Consider the following 24,040-nt stretch of genomic DNA (forward strand, 5'->3'; position numbering starts at 1 on the left):
TGTACGCGTTACTGCTGAGGCATAGCCCCTTCGCATCGCTCCTGTCACTTGTTAGGACTATATCATTATAGGCATGAGTCATCGACAGATGTCACCAGCTGACATGGACCTGAGCTACAGAGCTGCACGTAGTTGTAATAGTAGGCGGCAGAGGTCAGCAGTTCACGGACAGTGCTAGCAGACGTAGTCAAAACAATGTTGTAAAGTTATGTTTGATTAATATTTAATGTATTTGCATAATTATAATTGTTTTATATGTGTAGTGGCTCTGAGCATTATGGGACTCAACTTCTCAGGTCATTAGTCCCCTAGAACTTAGAACTAGTTAAACCTAACTAACCTAAGGACATTACACACATCCATGCCCGAGGCAGGATTCGAACCTGCGACCGTAGCGGTCGCGCGGTTCCAGACTGTAGCGCCTAGAACCGCTCGGCCACCCCGGCCGGCATATGTGTAGTAATTAGCAGTGTGAGTGTTGTATGAGTGAAGAAGAACAGAAGTAAATGAAAATTGTTTTGCTTATTCACGAAGTACCAGTTAAACTATACAGTGGATTTACTATAGTTAAATGTGCAGTCAGTTTATGGTACTAATAAATCGAGAGTAGAACACAAATTAATCGGTAATTTCAGAAGGAGTAATTTTATATTTGATACTTTTCTAAATTTATTTATTTAGCGATTGCCATAGAAAGAAATTTTTTACTATGATTGGTCATTGAAGTAAAGCGCGGGTTAGCGCGGGATAATACTGCAACTTGACTTGCTATTTGTGATATCAGCCAATCGGAAAACTGCAGGCTCGCGCCAATCTATGCTGGGAACAAAGCCTTTGGTGTGATCTAGGGGGGTCGGGGCTGAGGGTTCGAACTAGTAACATCTCATTGAAAGCAGCTCCGACGAAAGTACTGTAAAATTGCGGAAAAGTGCTAATTACGAGTTCGCGAAGTAGTACAAAGTGTATTTAAGTGAACGGCATAGTGGAAGTCGTGTGGAATTTCGGACGGAATATCAAAATTATTGCTTTTGACTGTTAGTTAAAACCGCGTGGCGTGTTGTGCGATCTGAGACTGGAACAGGTGTTACGTGTAGAGCAGAGTGCACAACATTTGAGCGAGCATTTTCATAACTAAACGATCCGGTGAACTCTATTAACTTCGGTAACGGGTGTAAATACCATAAACTGGCTACGTGTGTGATTGTGGTGTGCGTGTGAACTTTACATTGTGTTGCCACTTAGTATGGACTTGGCAGTATTAACTGTGATCTTTATCGTAAAAAATACACCTGAAAATTTACATTGCCAAGTTAAAACTTTTATTTCAGTACCTAGCCACATCCCGTTTACCTGAAAATTCTATGTATGTTGCGACCTGCAATAGACAGTAGTGGTCTAGTATTTTCTACTACAGCTTTCAGCTAGACAAATCAACATTGCTGGACGCTGGCAGGTTGGTAAAAAGTAGCGTGCCACATCCCACTGCCACCATCTGTATATGTGCATATTGTTATCTCACGACTTTTGTCACCTCATTGTATACTACTGGTCATTGATATATAAGGAAACAAATAGCTGGCCACCAGTGCCAGAACAGTAGGTGCCTAGACTTATTATGGTTGCTGAACCGTGAATTTACTTTCAAAACCTTTCTTAAGAATTTACTTTATTTACTAGAGATTCATCACGAACATTAACACATTTAATCACACTATGTGAACGTGGAAGTAGTTGCCAGTGGGTAACTGATGAAAACAAATTAAATGTCTTTCAACAAATGGAAATTTTATTCATAAAAGCCCCACCCTCTTTTTTTAACAGATTTAAAATTATAATTAGAAAGCACCCACAAAATATCGAGTTACAATTTTATTCAGAGGCAGAAGGAACAAATATTGACTTTATGAGCTTTCGGTCTGAAAACCCTGCCGCTTCCCTTTGACACGTCGGTAGTCACGACTGCTCACAACAACCTCTGAAAGACTACACCGGTGCAGATCTGCAACACACCAGATTGCTTTAAACTAAAAATTTTAACAACTCACACAAGCAGATAATCTATGCACCCCGTAGGAGGGATGGAAGAGGTACAAAACACTAACATTAAAAAAAATTAACTTGCCACCGAAGGTGCAACTTGATTTAAAAAAAAAAAAAAGAAATAGAGAACTCTTGCGGTGGAAAGATGGCAACTTTATATACTAAAATGACAATTTAAATAAGAACCCATGAAACGCAGTCTTACATAAAATGCTCTACATTACACATACTCCGCCTCTCAAGATGATAGGCAAGATAAAAACATATTTCAGGAATTCGGCGGCTACACATCAAGCAATAAATTCGTTAACACCGAATCCGACAAACATAACAGAGGCAGCTATTAACGTACGGCAGACCGACAGACAGACAAACACTAACTGCCTAACAAATGCGGACAGGAGTCAGACAAGCAAGCTGGGGACGAGAGACTGACCAAGAAATCAAGTAGAATTTAACAAGTACATGAAACAACATATCACGAAAAACTTAACTTCTAATAAACTGCGATGTCTGGCGAAGACCTGCCGCAGCACCCCAAAACGCTCTCCCGAACCGTCCGCTGCCAGCCGCTTCAACGGACGCAGGAAGGCGCGCCGATCTCCCGCCTCACGGCGTCGGTTTGGCGCGTCGCCTCTGAGCTGTACTGTACGCGTTGGCTGCCCTCATCAGCAGTGGTGTGCGGACATTTTCCACGCCGGACATCTGCCACGACTTTACCTGCTCCGAAGGGTTGCGTCCCTTGTCTCCCCCCCCTCCTCCTCCTCACCCACCGCCCCCTGGAACTGCATTTAGTAACTCCACCTTAGTGGCAGTGTCATCAGTAACATTACCGTCGCTGTCGCTCTGTAAAGGTACTGACTGAGCCTTTCCGCCGGTTTACTTAACATAAGTCCAGGGTCCCTTTGGATTTTCCGCCACATTTCCATAGAGAGTTTCGTTGTGGAAACTGTTAAACGCATCTCGCATTGAAATCCGCACCAAATTTCGAGCCTCAGTAAAACTTCACCAATCTTGGAGATTCTGCGTTCGTCTAAATTATACGTGCCTTTTTCGGTGCTCCTGCAGCAGATTTCTGTCGTGTTTTGTGTATCTTGGGGGATAAGTTCCGTAGCTTATTAATTTATTTGGTATGAATCTCTCCAGTGGCTCTGAGCTCTATGCGACTTAACTTCTAAGGTTATCAGTCGCCTAGAACCTAGAACTAATTAAATCTAACTAACCTAAGGACATCACACACATCCATGCCCGAGGCAGGATTCGAACCTGTAGCACCTAGAACCGCACGGCCACTCCGGCCGGCAATCTCTCCAGTGCTGTTGATACTATTTCTTTGAACTTAAGCCACATATGATCTTCACTTACATAGTTTGGAAGGATTGGAGACTGTCTCTTAGAAAGAAGTCATCCGAATTTTTAGCTGATTATATAAACAGATGTATTTCGCATTTAGTTTTGGTGGAAGTTTTTATGGAACTAAGCCTCTCTACGACAGTGTGTTCACCAACCCCTGTATCAGATGTGATGCTCAGGATTATTTGTGGCTAAGAGTCAAGTGTGTTTTCGTAACCATTTACAATTTGATTAACCTCGTGAACTAATTGTTCAAAATAGTTTTTAAAAAAACATTTAAAACAATTACGGAAGTTGTTTTCTATCTACAATAGGGTCTGAAAATGTGTTTTTGTCAACATATGGAAGGTACATTGAAGTCACTGCCAACTATAATTGCATGAGTAGGGTATCTATTTGTGATGAGACCCAAGTTTTCTTTGAACTGTTCAGAAACTGTTTCATCTGAGATCGGGGGTCAGTAAAAGGAGCCAGTTATTGATTTATTCCGGTTGTCCAATATAATCTCTGCCCATACTAAGTCACAGGAACCAGCTGCTTCAATGTCACTTGTGAACTGAAACACACGGTACATTATTTTTCCTTAAGGTGTGCTTCTTGTTTCTGTTGTAATGCAGATCGTCACAATTACGGCTTTTCCCTCCAAAACCTAGAATGCTTTCTCTGTGACGCTGTAAATACCAGAGCTACACAATGTAGAACAACAACGTACGTTACAAGTGCAGCATTCTGTATTACTTCATTTCCTTATTTCTAACATTTTAAAATTGTACGTCGACTTTAGATGTTGTTATCTCTATTTAGTGAACGTATTTTCAGTCATATTTTGAACATTGTCCCGCTACAGTTTATTAACTATTGTTTCGCCGCAAGGGATATCGGATTTTAGAGAGTAAATTAATATGGAGTATGTCTTTCCAAACATTCACATTGTGGAGTCACCGCCAGACACCACACTTGCTAGGTGGTAGCCTTTAAATCGGCCGCGGTCCGTTAGTATACGTCGGACCCGCGTGTCGCCTCTATCAGCGATTGCAGACCGAGCGCCGCCACACGGCAGGTCTAGTCTAGAGAGACTCCCTAGCACTCGTCCCAGTTGTACAGCCGACTTTGCTAGCGATGGTTCACTTCTACATGCGCTCTCATTTGCAGAGACGACAGTTTAGTATAGCCTTCAGCTACGTCATTTGCTACGACCTAGCAAGGCGCCATATTCAGTTACTATAATTACATCAACAATGTATTCTGAAGAGATAATATTGTGAATCATGTACCGACAAGAGCGACGTTCATCATTAATGGATTAAAGTTAAGTATCAAACTAATTACGTCCGCTTTCTAAATTCTCATTCCTTGTTATGTTCCAAACCTCACGTCAGTATAGTCTTCCCTCTTCACGCCAGCCTGCGTGAGCTAAAACGCGTGCATTTCGGCCTCCACTAGTACCACGGTGTTGGCTCTTCTACCAACACAACACACATACCCATTTCTTCTTTCCTTATTGTCTTCTGGACATGCAATTGTAGTAATTAAAGTAGCCACAAATGCAGTGATCAGAAAGAAAAGATTAGCGTACATTTGCATTCTCTTTACATTGTTCCTTTCTTGTTCCCATGGTGATGGACTGTTTTATCGCAATCAGTAAGTGTGGAAGGAAGCTACTGTAAGACAGAGGGATCTATATTTATGCTTAGCAGAACTAATTACATACTGACATAATCGTGGTTATTGCTTTCATTTCCCAGAAGTTATAAATATTTCGATTTCGGAAAAGAAGCTCTGTATTTCGCCACAAGATATCAAAGAAGAAGGTCCCTTACATACTGGTTGTATTGAGTAAGATGTGGAGACGGCGGTTTGAAAGCGGACAGAAGAAGTACGAGGAAGGGCGTCCCTTACCTGAGGGATCGCTTCTCAAGATGCCGGGAGAAGGGGCAAGTTTGGCAAATGTCCGGCGTGGCAAATGTCCAGTGTGGTAAGGGTCCAGCGTGGCAAATGTCCGGTTTGGCAAATGTCCGGCGCGGTATATGTCCGACGTGGCGAATGTCCGGCATGGCTAATGTCTGGCGTGGCAAATGTCCGGTGTGGCAAATGTCTAGCACTCATCAACAGTCGCTGCTTTGCAGCGGGGCCCAGGTACGATCTCCGTATTGCCTGACAGTTGTCAGTATCATGGCTGAAGCTGTGCTATCAAGATGTCGCAAGGCGGATGTTGGCGATCGGTGGAAGAGCGCCCACGTTCTCTCGCTGCCGCAGTCTCTCCACGACTCCCCATATCGCTTCTCTACCATCTCTCAGCTCAACTCGATCTTCGAAATATTCTTCCTTTCGGCATTGTCATTGGCGGCCAAAATTTTCAATGCAGCCCAATGACAGATAGCCACACCTCTCCGTGCGGAGTGGAGATTTCCTGGCTGGCGTGGGCTGGCATGTGCCTCGTGAATCGGCATCTTTCTCACGATTTCACATTCTTACGATGTTTTCCTGCATTCCGAGGCTGTTGTGAGGGCAGCTATACAACACTTCTTTATAACTGCTCTCTGTGCGACAGACTAATGTTTGGGCTCTGTCTCAAAATCTGCGAGCATCTGCGATTTATAAGGAATATCCTCACTGTCGAGAAAAACATCATGTTAAGAACGCTGAATTCTTTGACACACCTCCCTGCGCTGATTGCCCGCGCTTTGTGTTCACTCCTTCCTGCGCCCGTAGGTGCTGGAATTGTCGGCACATTCCGGGGAGTAGAATGACATACTCCACTGCTTTTCATGCAGGCATACCAAAAATATGCATATTGGGTCATTAGGGAAAACTGGGAGCTTAAATAAAGAAACAGATTCTTGGGGACTCATCATAGCAGGTGTACTGCGGGAATCGACATCAGGCACACTCACGTTCTTGTTGGATGTAAATGAAGTGTTCCCCATATTCAAGAAATAGAAGTAATTTTCTTTGGTGAAGATACTAGTATGATAATAGGACTAAATGGCATAATTTCAACACTAAAAAGTTTATATTAAACTTCCTTGAAAATTAATGGCTGTTTCTCCGCAAATGAGGTTTGATTAAACTTAGATAAAACACAGCACTCGCAAATCTGAACTAAATAAGATCTAACCACAGCCATAGAAATAATGCATGGCGGTAAATCAACAATTGACACTAAATATTCTAAATTCTGAAGTGTTGATGTCAATAAAAACTTAACTAAAAGTCACATGTTAATGATGGTTTCGAACATCTAAGCGTTGGAACTTTTGCGTTACGATTAGTATCATATTTTGGAGATAAAATATCAAAAAAGGCAACTTCTTTTTCCCATTTTCTGCATTAACTTTTCACTGAGGCATAAAGTAGTTGTTGAACAGGAGTGCGTAATCGGGATTCTACGTGGTGTCAAATATACTGTATTTGAATGACTGGTTCCACATTATAGTGAGAGGTGGCAGTGAATGAAACCTGCGAAGAGTTCAGTATCTCAAGCGTCGCATGCGTAGCTTCCGTTTGCTGTGGTTAATGAAAAGCGATTCCAGGTACCCATAAAGGCACCAATAACCTCGCTGTTCTGCAGTTCTAATGCTAAAATTGATCATTAACTGTTTATGCAACAAATCTTGAATGAGATACCACCTTTCTGTTGCAGGCGTGCAAAGGAGATGGCCTCGACCAGGGCGTCAACGTCAGCAGCACTCTACGAGATGTCGCGGACAGTTCACCTGTGGCATTCAGCTACCCAGTGCCTTCTTATGCCGATATCCTCGTCTCCTACTCGACATTCGAAGGTACAACCTTAAAAAATTTCATTTCCTTGATTTAAAGATTAATGACTACTGGCTGATTCTGAGCTGTATCATGAGTGAAATCCGAAAATAGTACTAGTATTCGGACACTGATGGCAAAGTTGTTACCAGGATTGGCCGAAAGATAGTCGTGTTACTTTTCAGGCTTTCTCGACGCGTCTGTTGCAAATACACTTACCGGATTTGCCACCGCGTCTTATTGCGTGAATCCCACAACACGTCATCGATACAACCGATACAAGTGTTCGACATCTTCAGGTTTCTGTTCTTTCCGCTGCGAGACGTGACTGATGATAATCGCACGGAGGCGTCGAAATTTCTTCCTGCAGAAACCTGTTTAGGGAACTAGGGATACTAACTATTGCTTTCCAATATATATATTCCTTAATGAAACTGGTCATTAAAAATATATCACTTTTTCAAACCAACAGCTCGATTCATAGAATCAATGCTAGAAATAAGAATAATCTTCACTAGGATTTAAAGTCACTTACTCTTGTACAAAAAGGTGTGCATTATTCAGGAACACACATATTAAATAACTTGCCAGCAGCCATAAAAAACTTAACAACCAATGAAATTCAGTTTAAGAGAGGCCTAAAAGATTTATTGGTGGCCAACTCCTTCTACTCCATTGATGAATTTCTCAGTAGAACCAACTCAATTGTTTGTGTATAATATACAGGGCGAGTCACCTAACATTACCGCTGGATATATTTCGTAAACCACTTCAAATACTGACGAATCGATTCCACAGACCGAACGTGAGGAGAGGGGCTAGTGTAACTGGTTAATACAAACTATAAAAAATGCACGGAAGCATGTTTTTTAACACAAACTCACGTTTTTTTAAATGAAGCCCCGTTAGTTTTGTTAGCACATCTGAACATATAAACAAATACGTAATCAGTGCCGTTTGTTGCATTGTAAAATGTTAATTACATCCGGAGATATTGTAACCTAAAGTTGACGCTTGAGTACCACTCCTCCGCTGTTCGATCGTGTGTATCGGAGAGCACCAAATTACGTAGGGATCCACAGGGAACGGTGATGGATCTTAGGTACAGAAGAGACTGGAATAGCACATTACGTCCACATGCTAACACCTTTTTATTGGTCTTTTTCACTGACACACACGTACATTACCATGAGGCGTGAGGTACACGTACACACGTGGTTTCCGTTTTCAATTACGGAGTGGAATAGAGTGTGTCCCGACAAGTCAGGCCAATAGATGTTCAATGTGGTGGCCATCATTTGCTGCACACAATTGCAATCTCTGGGGTAATGAATGTCGTACACGCCACAGTACATCTGGTGTAATGTCGCCGCAGGCTGCCACAATACGTTGTTTCATATCCTCTGGGGTTGTAGGCACATCACGGTACACATTCTCCTTTAACGTACCCCACAGAAAGAAGTCCAGAGGTGTAAGATCAGGAGAATGGGCTGGCCAATTTATGCGTCCTCCACGTCCTATGAAACGCCCGTCGAACATCCTGTCAAGGGTCAGCCTAGCGTTAATTGGTGGAATGTGCAGGTGCACCATCATGCTGATACCACATACGTCGACGCGTTTCCAGTGGGACATTTTCGAGCAACGTTGGCAGATAATTCTGTAGAAACGCGATGTATGTTGCAACTGTTTGGGCCGCTGAAATGAAGTGAGGACCAATGAGGTGGTCGCCAATGATTCCGCACCATACATTTACAATCCACGGTCGCTGTCGCTCTACCTGTCTGAGCCAGCGAGGAATGTCCACGGACCAGTAATGCATGTTCCGTAGATTCACTGCCCATGGTTTGTGAAACCCGCTTCATCGGTAAACAGGTAGAACTGCAACGCATTCTCTGTTAATGCCCATTGACAGAATTGCACTCGATGATTAAAGTCATCACCATGTAATTGCTGATGTAGCGACACATAAAACGGGGGAAAGCGGTGACGATGCAGTATGCATATGACACTACTTTGACTCAGTCCACCGGCTCTCGCAATGTCCCGTGTACTCATGTGTGGGTTCATGGCAACAGCAGCTAACACACCAACTGCACCCGCTTCTCCTGTGACGGGCCTGTTACGGACCCGTTTGCGTGCTACGACCATACCTGTTGTATACAGTTGGCGGTAGATGTTTTGCAACGTGCGGCATGTTGGATGCTCTCTGTTCGGGTACCGTTCTGCTTATACCCTGCAGGCTTCAGCTGCATTTCGTCAACACTCGCCATAGATGAGTATCATCTCCGCCTTTTCAGAGTTCGAATACACCATGGTCACAGTTCCTACAACACTACACTATCACAGACGTCTGGTAACACGGTGTACTACAGTTGGTCTGCGTGCGGAGACGAATGCAGTATAACAATAGCAGCAAGCGCTACATGCGGACACTGCGACAGCTAGACCAAACCACAACAGTGCACTACAGCCACACTCGTAAACACGGTTGTCATCGTAAACATGTCCCTGCAGATGCTGATCGCCGACCGTGGCCCGTGTTTGTTACAACACGCAACTGAACGTCGGAAGTTTCAAGCGTCAAATTTAGGTTACAATATCTCCGGATGTAATTAACATTTTACAATGCAACAAACGGCACTGATTACGTATTTGTTTATATGTTCAGATGTGCTAACAAAACTAACGTGGTTCCATTTAAAAAACGTAGGTTTGTGTTAAAAAACATACTTCCGTGCATTTTTGTATGATTTGTATTAAACAATTACACTAGCCCCTCTCCACACGTTCGGTCTGTGGAATCGGTTCGTCAGTATTTGATGTGGTTTACGAAATATATACAGCGGTAACGTTAGGTGACTCACCATATATATATATATATATATATATATATATATATATATATATGGTGGTCCATTGATCGTGACCGGGTCAAATATCTCACGAAATATGCGTCAAACGAGAAAACTACAAAGAACGAAACTTGTCTAGCTTGAAGGGGGAAACATGATGACGTTACGGTTGGCCCGCTAGATGGCGCTGCCATAGGTCAAACGGGTATCAACTGCGTTTTTTTTTAAGTAGGAATTACACATTCGTGTAGTACGTAAAGAAATATGAATGTTTTAGTTGAACCACTTTTTTCGCTTTGTGATACATGGCGCTGTAATAGTCACAAACGTATAAGTACGTGGTATCACGTAACATTCCGCCAGTGCGGACGGTATTTGCTTCGTGATACATTACCCGTGATAAAATGGACCGTTTACCAATAGCGGAAAAGGTATTAAACAATTACACTAGCCCCACTCCACGCGTTCGGTCTGTGGAATCGGTTCGTCAGTATTTGATGTGGTTTACGAAATATATACAGCGGTAACGTTAGGTGACTCACCATATATATATATATATATATATATATATATATATATATATATATATGGTGGTCCATTGATCGTGACGGGGTCAAATATCTCACGAAATATGCGTCAAACGAGATGCGTGTTGATGTATGACTATTGTGATCAAAATGCCCAACGGGCGTGTGCTATGTATGCTGCTCGGTATCCCGGACGACATCATCCAAATGTCCTGACCGTCCGCCGTATAGTTACGTTATTTAAAGAAACCGGAACTGAGAAACTTCAACCACGACCTGCAACAAATGATGCCCAAGTAGGTGTTTTAGCTGCTGTCGTGACTAATCCGCACATCAGTCGCAGACAAATTGCGCGAGAATCGGGAATCTTAAAAACGTCGGTGTTGAGAATACTACATTAACATCGATTGCACCCGTACCATATTTCTGTGCACCAGGAATTGCATGGCGACGACTTTGAACGTAGTGTGCAGTTCTGCCACTGGGCACAAGAGAAATTAAGGGACGATGACAGATTTTTTGCACGTGTTCTATTTAGCGACGAAGCGTCATTCACCAACAGCGGTAACGTAAACCGGCGTAATACGCACTACTGGGCAACGGAAAATCCACTATGGCTGCAACAAGTGGAATATCAGCGACCTTGCCGGGTTAATATATGGTGCGGCATTATGGGAGGAAGGATAATTGGCCCCCATTTTATCGATGGCAACCTAAATGGTGCAATGTATGCAGATTTTCTACGTAATGTTCTACCGATGTTACTACAAGATGTTTCACTGCATGGCAGAATGGCGATGTACTTCCAACATGATAGATGTCCGACACATAGCTCGCGTATGGTTGAAGCGGTATTGAATAGCATATTTCATGACAGGTGGATTGGTCGTCGAAGCACCATACCATGGCCCGCACATTTACCGGATCTGACGTCCTCGGATTTCTTTCTGCATTACGGAAGGTGAACTACTCGCTGTTGAGAGGAATGTCGTTACACGTATTGCCATATGCATTGAGCTTGACGGACATCATTTTGAGCATTTATTGCAATAATGTCGTATTTACAGGTAATCACGCTGTAACAGCATGCTTTCTCAGAAATGATAAGTTTACAAAGGTACATGTATCACATTGGAACAACCGAAATAAAATGTTCAAACGTACCTACGGTCTGTATTTTAATTTAAAAAACCTACCTGTTACCAACGGTTCGTCTAAAATTGTGAGCCATATGATTGTATTACAGCGCCATCCATCACAAAGCGAAAAAAGCGGTCCAACTAAAACATTCATATTTCTCTACGTACTACACGAATATGTAATAAAAATGGGGGTTCCTATTTAAAAAAACGCTGTTGATATCCGTTCGACCTGTGCAGCGCCATCTCGCGGGCCAACCATAGCGCCATCTGGTTTACCTCTTCAAGCTAGAAGAGTTTTGTTCTTTTTAGTTTTTTCGTTTGATGCTTATTTCGTGAGATATTTGGCCCGGTCACTATCAATGGACCATCCTGTATATATAACAGGGGCCTACAGTTCTTCACCCGATACTGGAGATCGAAAAATCCGTATCCAAGATCGTCACAGAATCGTTTGATTCTCTGTTTTAATGCTTCCTTTCGGCTCCAGACCGAAGGACCGTGATCTTTTCTGGGAAATTTGTTGTAAAACGCTAGCTAGTTTTGCTTCCAGCCCGCGAGAGAAGCTAGCTGTCTTCACCAAAGCATCCAGGTGCTTGTAGGAACAGAGTATGGCGCCTGAACCCAGGTGGCAGCCGTCGTTCCCACCGACATGAGCTACAATTTGCAGCCGACTTCACCCACTGTTCTCAACAGTGGCTGGCAAAGGAAACTGTGTTGATTTGTTAAGATCAGGAGCAGTAGCCCTCTCTTACATCTAACTACGCAAGCTACATTTTTTAAAAGTTGTATTTCTCATGACAAGCATGTTATTAATTACATCTAAAGTGCGCGTCATATATCTTGGCGGCCGAGTTTAGGTTCGTTCTGCGCATCTGACGTCACAAAACACAGTCAGCCAATGAACAGAGAACGACGTTGCCAGATCTCGACAGCAGTGCAGAGCACGGAGGAGTGTCTTCAGTTTTAGAAACGTTCAGTCATAAATAAAGTAATAGAACAAAAGCAATGTCTTGATAGCAGACTTTCTTTTACAGAAAGTTTGGAAAAAGCATTCTTTATACCAATTGCTTCATATTCTATTAATTAATTAAACCAAACAAGCAATAAGTCTCCTAATTCAGGCGATAGCAAGGAAAGGTGTTTGTTTCAATCTCACGAAATGCTTTTTCGCAATAAAGAACAGCGGTAATTGTTTATTTCCTATTGTACTTCGACGAAGTGTGAGTAATTCATAGTCATACCAACAGTGTTTATAAGTAGTTGCGTGAGGTGTTAGGGTCCTTATGGAGTTTCCAGGTTCAATGAGCTGAGGTAGCGGAACGGTTAAGGTGTTGGGCTGCCAAGTGAAAGGTTTATGAGTTCAAACCTTGTGTGGTGCTTAATATTTTCTTTATTTAAAAACAATATTGGAGTGCCTTGCTTCACGAATTTTATTCGTTTGAATGAAATTTCTAGTGCTTTGCCTCTTCATTAACTTTTTCGCTGCTGCAGACACGTGCTCCCCGCATTCCGCGCTGTGGGCGATTTTGTCATCACTGCACTTCTCGCCTGCGCAGACACATGGTGTTCCCACTGCTTTGACACACTTATCATTCGATTTCACAAAAACTATTTGGCCAAAAAATTTGATTTTTACACGTCTTCTTGCCTGATACCTTCCCCCCATAAATGACTTAATTTTGTTTTGATGTGCAGCATTAAATGTAGTAAACCATTGCACGAAATTTTGAAGAGTTTGCAGGGGTAAAAGTCCATAGCGTATACTTTCCGTATGGTCGATTTTAGTTGCCACAATGTTGAGAATGAAATGTGGACAAGATACCTAAATTTCATATAATATTTACTGTATAACAATATCTCATTTAATTTAAGTACCACATAGGTGTCGTATGTAATATTGAGAAATATTCCGTCTTTCGCGACTGTAATAAAAGTTTTATATACACACGGCGCGTTTGGCTTTATTTTAAAGCACTTCCATCAGTGAAAGGTATGGCACATACACAATGGTATTCATGTTCTATTTCTTGTTTTTGTTCCACAGTCCCAGTTTTACCAATGGTATTGAAATATATCCCTCTTCTGCAACTGTAATAAGCGACTTATTTAGACCAGACGCGTTTCTCTCTTTTGAAGCATCATAAGAGGACTGTATTTTGTGTCCTCCATTGCCAAGGCACCTTTCGTAGTTTTGTGCTGCGGCAGCACAATATTCAACGTTTGTGTTGGCTCATCAGTGTTTTAGCAAATAAATGCTGTTTGTGTGTGCCACACACAAAATTATATTTGACATAGCTCTGAGCACTTCACTGACAGACGGTATATTCAAGTCCTAATGTTTTTGTAAGTCCACAGTTTTGTTTAATGTATTTTGTCTACTTCCTTTTGATTGATTGAAGTGCTTTAAAATAAAGCCAAACGTGCCCAGTGTAAGTAAAACTTTTGTTACAGTCGCGAAAGGTGGAATATTTCTCAATATTACATACGACACTTATGTGGTACTTAAATTAAATGAAATATGTAGGTATCTTGTCCGCATTTCATTCTCAACATTGTGGCAACTAAAATCGACCATACGGAAAGTATACTCTATGGACTTTTACCTCTGCAAACTCTTCAAAATTTCGTGCAAAGGTTTACTATATTTAATGCTGCATAATAACTGTGTTGAACATCGAAACAAAATTAAGTCATTTATGGGGGGAAGGTATCAGTCAAGAAGATAGGTAAAAATCTAATTTTTGAGCCAAATAGTTTTTGTGGAATCGAATGATAAAGAGTGTCAAAGCAGTCGGAACACAATGTGTCTGCACAGGCGAGCAGTGCAGTGACAAAATCGCCCACAGCGCGGAATGCAGGGAGCACGTCTTTGTAGCAGCGAAAGGGTTAAATGCGGCCGTGGTGGCTTTACTTCATGAACTGCGCGCTCCCCCCTACACGTAAGCTTGCGAACTATGCTATACTATGGCGCTGCTTCTATTGGCGCGTGCGTCGTGTGCAACTGGCAACGCAGCAATCTCCAGCGTCTGGGCGGGCGTGCGCAAGCCGCCAAGATAAAAGAATTGAGCTATAATATAGTATCCAACATATGTAAATTACTATGACATAAATAGTATAGAAAAAAAGAATTTGTGTTTATTGACGGCACATACAATAATAATGACATATTACGGAAGAGAAAGAGGATGTGCTGAAAAATTAATTACTGTAGGTAGTGGAGAAGAAAGTGGCGTTACTGATTGACGGCGAGAAGAAGAGAAAGAGGAAAGTGTTAAAAAGAAGTAACGTACATAGAGGAGAAAAAATGGTGTTACTGACTGACGATTAAAAGGAGACAGAAGCTACGAAGCTTCCTTCATCATCGGACAAGCGATTCAGTTACGACTCTACCAATAGACTGAAGTGGGTAAATGCACGACTTAAAACTGTGTTAATATGGCTCGCTTCAAGCCCAAATCTTTAACAAATAAACAATCGATAAGCCACTCCATTGTAGAAAGAAGAGTAAGCGAAATCACTAAAAATTAGTCAGCTGACTCGCACGAATCCAAGAGGATAATAATGATGCATATAACAAATAGTTTAGTGTTCATTTTCAAAGAATATTTATTCAGTAAATGCGCACACAAATGCAGAAGGTTGTCTTAAATGAGGTAATTCAGTTGAACAATAATTCACTAAGCAGCGCAAAACTTAGTACATGTGGCATGAGAAGAGCATTGAAACACACTAGCATGCGCGTTGAAACACACTGGCATGCGCGAAGGAAGCCCACACAACAGCGCTTTGACAAAAATCAGCAGGAAATCAGTAAGTGCGGCAGCCCGGAAATATCACTAACAGTCGCTAGGGAATCTAAAATGTGTTCACCTCAATCAGTATCGCCATAAAACAACTACCAATTTAGTGACGCGGTAATAAATAACACATTCAGCGAACTATTCTAGTTATAAGCTGCCTTCCACTGATCATTGTTAAAATTTGCGTAGTCGCACCAAAAAGTTACTGAAAGCCATACAAATATTTCTAAGTCCCGTCACAATTTAAATTTTCAGAACTTTCTCTCACGAGATTATTCTATCCCAAGATATTTTGTAGTGTTCAACTCACGGTCGCAAGAAATATTCCGTGTCCAACGAACGCTAACTCGATCCTCGCGGCTCTCTGACCACACAATCCAACTCAACAGCCAATCACTATAAAAGACTGCAAACAAACGACTACTAGAAAAGACCTTTCTGTCCTTTTTAGGTCTTATACGACCTTACCCCTGCTTATTCAAGTTGACTGTTTACAAAATAGCTACCATTCAATCATAAAGACAATTACATTCAGGATGGTTATAATTAACACGCTACTTGGGAGGGCCCCCATGACAAATAAATGATCGTAGGACAATGAAACTTCGTAGAAACTTGTATAACGACATCTGGAAGAGAAACAACATGAGACGGTAACACGTGACATGTTTACGTTCCATGTTACAAACGTTGTTCACGGTGCCGACCATTTGCGTCCACGACAGCCTATAACCGCACTAAAGATTGCTCTATTGCTCAGGTGGGAAGCTGTCTACCTCCCTTGCTATGCTCATCTTTAATCTCGAACGTGTGCTAGTGTCCAGCTGATGAACCCTATCCTTCAGGTAATTCCACAGACAGCAATCACACCGGCTTAAATCTGGTGCCCTTGGTGGCCACGCGGTTCGGAAGGATCTGCCAATGATTCATTTTCTCCAAATGTGTTACACGAGTAACCGAGTGACCTCACGAGCAATACGAGGCCATCCTCCATCGTGCGTCAAAACGGCTGTGTCCAAAGCAGCGGCCTCATGTAGAGCAGGGATTACATGTTGGCGAAACAAATCACAGTAACGTGTGCCGATGACGCTGCATAACCTTGGTCCTTAGGTTCCGAGTTCCTCAAAGGAAAATGGACCAATCATAAACTATGGCGTGAAGTAACACCACACAATGACGTGCTCACTATGCAGGGGACCCTCAGGAACGTTAGCTGGCCTTGACTATCCATAAATGCGACAATTGTGAGGGATCATTGCCCAATGACCTTCAAGCGTGCTTCATCACTCCACAAAATGTTCCAGGCCATACGTCATCAGCCCTTGCAAGAAACGTAAGAGAAAATTATACTCACAAGGGAACCTCCCCATCGCACCCCCCTCAGATTTAGTAATAAGTTGGCACAGTGGATAGGCCTTGAAAAATTGAACACACATCAATCGAGAAAATAGGAAGAAGTTGTGTGGAACTACGAAAAAAAAGTCGGGCAAGGTAGAAGAATCTTTTTACCCATTCGCCAAGTGTACAAGTTTGGTGGGTCGACAACATATTCCTGTCATATGACGCACATGCCGTCACCAGTGTCGTATAGAATATATCAGACGTGTTTTCCTGTGGAGGAATCGGTTGACCTATGACCTTGCGATCAAATATTTTCGGTTCCCATTGGAGAGGCACGTCCTTTCGTCTACTAATCGCACGGTTTTACGGTGCGGTCGCAAAACACAGACACTAAACTTATTACAGTGAACAGAGACGTCAATGAACGAACGACAGTTCATAACTTTGCGAAAATAAAGAAAGTAAAATTTAGACTAGAGGGAAGACTTGAACCAAGAATCTCTCGTAACGCAACTACTCACGCTAACCACGGGACCACGGCACTCCTTACCTCACACTGCCCTGATGTTGCCTATCTTGCACGTGGACTACTCAGTTTGTATATTTTGCTTATTTTTTTCATAGTTCCACACAACTTCTTCCTGTTTTCTCTATTGATCTGTGTTCAGTTTTTCAAGGCCTATCCACTGTGCCAACTTATAACTAAATCTGAGGGGGGTGTGATGGGGAGGTTCCCTCGTCAGTGCCTGCGTCAGATGGCACAAGCTGATGGGCACGCGCTGGTGAGTAATGCAGAGCTCAATTGGATAAAATTTCACAGTTGTTTTCAGCTCTTTTCGACCGGGCGAGCACGGAACGTTCACCTGTCGTGACACAACTCGTGCTCTTTTTGAAGTTCGCGCATCGCCTCTGGCATTCTCCGCCAAGGCAATAGTAACTTCTTCAACCATCTGTGGTGCAGCCGGCTGTCGGCCTCACCCAGGAGCAATTCCCAAATCGCCAGTTAAATGGATCATCCGAATCATGTTCTTCAATTCTGGTGCGGGAAGAGGACCTCTCCGTATTTCTTTAATGCGTCGATAGTGGCGAAGAGCAGCAGCACTGTTGCTATTGTTTTGATAAAACAGCTTTCCGAGTAAAGCCATTCTCACCTTGTCCTCACGTATGTAATGCACACTGATGCTTTTGCTTCAATCCTACGGCGCAGCGCCAGTACCGGCTCCTAACGGCAAGGCATGATACTAACACTACCAATAACGCAAATCCTGTGGCGCACAGCTGGGTACCCAGACAGCATAGTCGCGTAAGTTTAATCATAACCACTCTGTACATTATACTCGTGTGTACAGAAAAGCCTCACAGCCACTTGGCGACTTCTCATTAAAATGTCGTCGTTGTGGTCTGCAGTCCAGAGAATGGTTTGATGCAGCTCTGCATGCTACTCTATCCTGTGCAAACTTCTTCATCTCTAACTACTTCTGAATCTGCTTAGTGTATTCGTCTCTTGGTCTTCCTCTACGATGCTTACCCTCCACGCTGCCCTCCAGTGCTAACTTGGTGATCCTTTGATGCCCTACCAACCGATCCCTTCTTCTAATCAAGTTGTGCCACAAATTCCTCTTCTCCCCAATTCTATTACCTCCTCGTTAGTTACGAGATCTATCCATCTAATCTTCAGCATTATTCTGCAGCACCACATTTCGAAAGACTCTATTCCCTCAATGACTACTTTAAGTGTCTCATTTCCTAATTTAATTCCATCAGCATTACCCGATTTAATTTGACTACATTCCATTATCCTCGTTTTCCTTTTGTTGATGTTCATCTTATATCCTCCTTTCAAGACAGCGTCCTTTCCGTTCAGCCTCTCTTCCACGTCCTTTGCTGTCTCTGACAGAATTACAATGTCATCGTTGAACCTCAAAGTTTTTATTTCTTCTCCATGGATTTTAATACCTATTGCATTGTCATCGGAAACTCTCAAAGATTTTATTTCTTCTCCGTGAACTTTAATTCCTAATCCTAATTTTTCTTTCATTTCCTTAACTGCCTACTCGATATGCAGATTGAATAATATCAGGGATAAGCTACAATCCTGTCTCACTCCCTTCTCAACCACTGCTTCCCTTTCATGCCCCTCGACTCATATAACTGCCATCTGGTTTCTGTACAAATTGTAAATAGCCTTTTGCTCTCTGTATTTTACCCCTGCCACCTTTTAAATTTGAGAGAGCATTCCAGTCAACATTATCAAAAGGTTTCTGTAACATATTAGCCAACAGCACTGGACGGATCGATTCAACGACTGTGGTTATCCGTTGCGCGCAGGGTTTCAAGATCTGGTACACGTTTCATAGGTTTCTGTAAGTTTGCAAATGCTATAAACGTAGGTTTGCCTTTCCTTAACCTATCTTGTGTGAGAAGTCGTATGGTCAAAAGTGCCTTGTGTTTTTCTGCATTTCTCCGGAATCCAAACTGATCTTCCCCGAGGTCGGCTTCCACGAGTTTTTCCATTCCTCTGTAAATGATTCGTGTTAGTATTTTGCAGCCGTGAGTTATTAAACTGATACTTTATGTGTTTTTATAACATATTTATACATACACATACATGTTGTCTGTCTGTGTGTGTGTGTGTGTGTGTGTGTGTGATTTATGTAGGGGAAAGATGGCCGCGGTGGCCGAGCGGCATGGATGTGTGTGATGTCCTTAGGTTAGCTAGGTTTAAATAGCTCTAGGTCTAGGGGACTGATGACGTCATATGTTAAGTCCCATAGTGCTTGGAGCGATTTTAACCATTTTTTCATTTAGAGGGAAAGTTGTTGTCGCAAATATCGAGGAGTTCTAGACCGATTTACTACAAATTTTTACACGACACTCTAATGAACGTTCGGACGGACATAGGCTATATATTTTTGTAAAACATATAATGTATACATATATATGTAGTTATCACAAATTTCGAAAAGTTCTTGGCCGATTTACTTCAAATTTTTACACGATACTCTACTGAATATTCAGACTAAAGTGGGCACAGGAAAGAGGGAAGAGGAGTTGGATACAGAGGGAGGGGGGAGGAGATTACTCACAGGACGACGGGGAAGGGGAGGGGGGTGAGGTATACAGAGAGTGAGGTAAGGGTGACAAAATGAGCAGAGAGAAGGGGCGCAAGAAATTTTAGGCTGTACAGGGTGTCCGAAAAGTCTTTCCCTGATTACATAAATTGATAACTCAGGCTAGAAGTAAGACACAAATATGAAACTCGTGTCTAATTGTTTACAAACTATCAAAGTTTTTTTCACACATCAGTAAACTTCCACATGAGCACTCTTGGTAGCATGTAGCACATCTAGGCGATAATCAATTTCCGTCCACACATTAGCCAACATCACTGGAGGGATCGATTCAACGACTGTGGTTATCCGTTGCCGCAGGGTTTCAAGATCTGGTACACGTGTTCGGTAGACCTCGTCCTTGACATAACCCCATAAAAAGAAGTCTAATGGGGTTATGTCAGGAGAGCGTGGAGGCCAACCCGTTGGCCCATCACGACCAATCCATCGCCCGGGAATGGTCATATCGAGATAGGCACGGACGTCCAAACCCCAATTAGGCGGTGCACCGTCTTGCTGAAACAAGACATCGGGGTGACAGTGAAGCAGCTGAGGAACAGCATACAGTTGCAACATGTCTAGATACACTGCAGATGTGATGGTAGCCTCAGCGAAGAAGAATGGTCCGATAATTCAATCATGCAATAGCGCGCACCCAACATTCACCTTCTGACTGCCTCTCGTGCACTCCATGACCTCGCCAGGAGGTTGTGAACCCCAAGTGCGCACATTATGGCGATTCGCTACTCCACTGACAAAAAAGTTCGCTACGTCGGAAAAGGCAATTCGTCTGAGACAACCGTCATCGCCCTCAATACGTGATAGCACTTCGATCGCAAAGTCATATCGACGTGTACTGTCATTGGGCAACAAGGTCTGAACGCTTTGCACTTTGTATGCACGAAACAATAAACGTTTGTGACTGAGTGAGGTGGCGCAGTGGTTAGCACACTGGACTCGCATTCGGGAGGACGACAGTTCAATCCCGCGTCCGGCCATCCTGATTTAGGTTTTCCGTGATTTCCCTAAATCGCTTCAGGTAAATGCCGGGATGGTTCATCTGAAAGGGCACGACCGACTTCCTTCCCCGTCCTTCCCTGATCCGACGAGACCGATGACCTCGCAGTTTGGTCTCTTCCCACAAACCCAACAAACCAATAAACGTTTGTGTAAAATGTCATGGAGAGAGCTTTTTGGCATCTGTAGTTCACGTGAGGCCCTGCGCACCGATTTCTTCGGACTTCGCAGCTTCCACCCTGTCTGCTGAGGTTCTTGGTCGACCAGACCTCGGAAGGTGAGCAACCGATCCTGTGTTCTTGAACTTCTCATACCAGGCTTTAATGCTCTTGCCATCAGGTGGATTCCTTCCAAATGTTGTGTGGAAGTGTCTCTGCACTGTGGTTGGTGATCTTGTCTCATGGTACCACAGGACACACTGTGCCTTCTCCTGATTGGTTAACATGGCTTCTTGGGCACTGCACCTCATCCAGTACTTACGTACTGCGAACCTAAAACAGAAAAAAAACTTTGATAGTTGTAAACAATTCGACACAAGTTTCATATTTGTATCTTACGTCTAGCCTGAGTTATCAATTTATGTAATCAGTGAAAGTCTTTTCGGACATCCTGTATATGCAATTCCAAAACATATTCAGCAGTTGCGCAGCAATGCCGGGTTCACTAGTTAATGTATGTTTTCGACTCGTCTTACCCTTTTTTAGAGCTTTTTGGGTAAATGTTTCACTTAGAACAGAAGTATGTGGTTTCACAAGAAGGTATTTTTATGATGTTGCAGGTTTGTACTCCTACCTCAACACAAAAAACGGTTCATGGTACGTACAGACACTGTGCTCCCATCTGACAGAGCACGGCAAAACCATGGACCTCATGTCGTTGCTCACTGAAGTGAATCGCGTAGTGGGTCAGGAGTTCCGTGTCAAGAACAAGTCGGAGCCACGCCTGCAGGGCATGGTGCAGGCTCCATCCTTCACGTCGTCTCTAACGCGGCGCCTCCGCTTCCGGTAGGGTGGCCATCCCAGCCGTCACTGCCCTCGACTCGCCGCAACAGATGGAGTCTGTCATATCACGGAGGACAGTCTCCGCAAAATCATGTTTGATAAATTACTTGGTATTTCTGATTGAATTTAGCTCCTTTTGTGGAACTTAAGACACTACAATTTATCTAATTTTTCAGTTTTTTACTTAATTCAATTTATTTAATTTTTTAAGTTTTTTATGTAACTCAATTTTTTACGAACCATGTGTATGATACAGTATAACAATATAGACTAAAATGATTTACAAGATACTTATTTATTATTTAAATATATCTGTAGGATGACTATTTATAGAGGAACGTACTTTGTGAGATGTTTAACTCTGCTTTAGTTTTGCATAATCTCGCTTCTGACTAATTTTATGTTTCCCATATCGATTTCCTCTCCTAAGTAAATGTCTTTATCTCAGAGTAGCATGTACCTCCGTTGTGCTCTATTATTTAATGTATATCTTCCTATTTACAATTTTTTATGTCTGCAGTTCCATCCAGTATCTTACAAGCTATTTTCTGATATCTCAACATATTTCACGTCATATTCCTTATTGCTGTTAGCGTTTTACACCCATTCTTTTCCTCTGCTTTCCTACTGACCTGCTGACAACCTCGTCATTCATTATCCCATCACTCAGCGAGTTTTTTAGCATCCTTCTATAACAATACATCTCAAATGCTTAGATTCTTCTTTTTGTGAATAACGTAAAAAAGTTATCAATTAACAAATGTGTTCATACTTATAGTGGGCATTATGTGGGGGGTCTGTGTTTCCTTCTAGATGGTGCTATTATCAATGAAATCCACAATCAGAAGTTTTAGTTTTCCAAATGAGAGTTACCATTTCTTAATTAAGACGAATTCTATACTTTACATGTCTGTATTGAGCTTGGAGCATTGTTTTTCCAGTTTGTGGTAGATGAAACCATGTTTACCAGAAATAAATATATTCACATGTCTTACTTTAATTGAAATCCACCGTTTTTAATACCCAAACAAGATGCATGACAAATGAAATATCGATATGTTACTTTAAATACTTTCTCAGCTGATGGTAATTATATGCCAATATTTACTTGCTGCATACATCAAAACGATACGGCAGTGTCATATATGCTAATATTCGTTGCTCATCATTGAAGTTTCTTGGAAAACACCGCAGAATCGGGCATTGGGGCTAATATACTAATTGGGGGAAAGCATTCAGCAACAATGATTTGGATTTTCTGCCTTGAGTAAAAAGGACTGCGCCTTTAGTAGAGGTCTGAAGAACATCTATCACTTTTCCCATAGATATGTTTTGCGTATGAGAATTACTATGTTATTCTGTGGTTTCTTCTTTAGCATCACTGATTTCCTTCATAATATATGACATAAATCCACAGCATGTTTTAATGTGCTTAATCTTAGCAAATCCTCTAATACAGGATTATATTAGTTATCAATTTATATTACCCATATTTGCGAATTTTGTTACTAATTTATTAATTTATACTAAGAACCTCTACTTAGATTGTGTGAAATAATTAATATTTTCAATCTATCTCAACAAGGCACTGTTCTGGGTCTTGGTAGATGTTGAACAAACAAATGAAAACACTAGATTTTTACAGTAATGTTAATAAAAAATTATTTTAGTGAACTTGAGTTAATTCGCTGATGTTTTTACATTATAAAAATCTAAATTTTGATTGCGTGTTTATGGATTTGACACCAAAGTTTGTGATGTCTTAAGAAAAGAATTAATGCACATTTTTTTCTAATGGGTTGTACAGTAAATAAATAACATAATTTGGACTCATTTCTCTATAGCTTTGTTCATTATATTTGCCTACGCCTCTGTTGTTATGATTATTTTTTAATTTTGGAAAAAGAGCTGTATGACATTGTCCTTTCATACCGGTAAGGAATTTTTGTTTTAAATGCAAAAGCTTTTTAAAATTGTGTGATTTTTTCGATGAGTACATTCCGTTGTTTTATACACTGTTTTGGCTATTAAACCTTGCAGGATAGCTAATATTTTCATCTTCGCTTTTATAAACAACTATTAAATTTGTAATTTCATC

The 24,040-nt window shown here is 41.9% G+C and overlaps 1 protein-coding gene across 2 annotated transcripts in view; it reads left to right on the top strand.

Moving 5' to 3' along the window:
- LOC124551026 (caspase-1-like) overlaps positions 1–22,026 on the top strand; it is a 134,194-nt gene extending 112,168 nt beyond the window's left edge. For both annotated transcript variants that reach the window (XM_047125878.1, XM_047125887.1), the window contains 2 exons: positions 7,037–7,175; positions 21,720–22,026. In XM_047125878.1, the coding sequence (XP_046981834.1) occupies positions 7,037–7,175; positions 21,720–21,949 (369 nt within the window). In that variant the 3' untranslated portion in view covers positions 21,950–22,026. The remainder of the gene's footprint in view (positions 1–7,036; positions 7,176–21,719) is intronic.
- Positions 22,027–24,040: the final 2,014 nt, after the last annotated feature.

The sequence above is a fragment of the Schistocerca americana genome, chromosome 1 (genome assembly GCF_021461395.2).
Source record: "Schistocerca americana isolate TAMUIC-IGC-003095 chromosome 1, iqSchAmer2.1, whole genome shotgun sequence".
Lineage (NCBI taxonomy): Eukaryota > Metazoa > Arthropoda > Insecta > Orthoptera > Acrididae > Schistocerca > Schistocerca americana.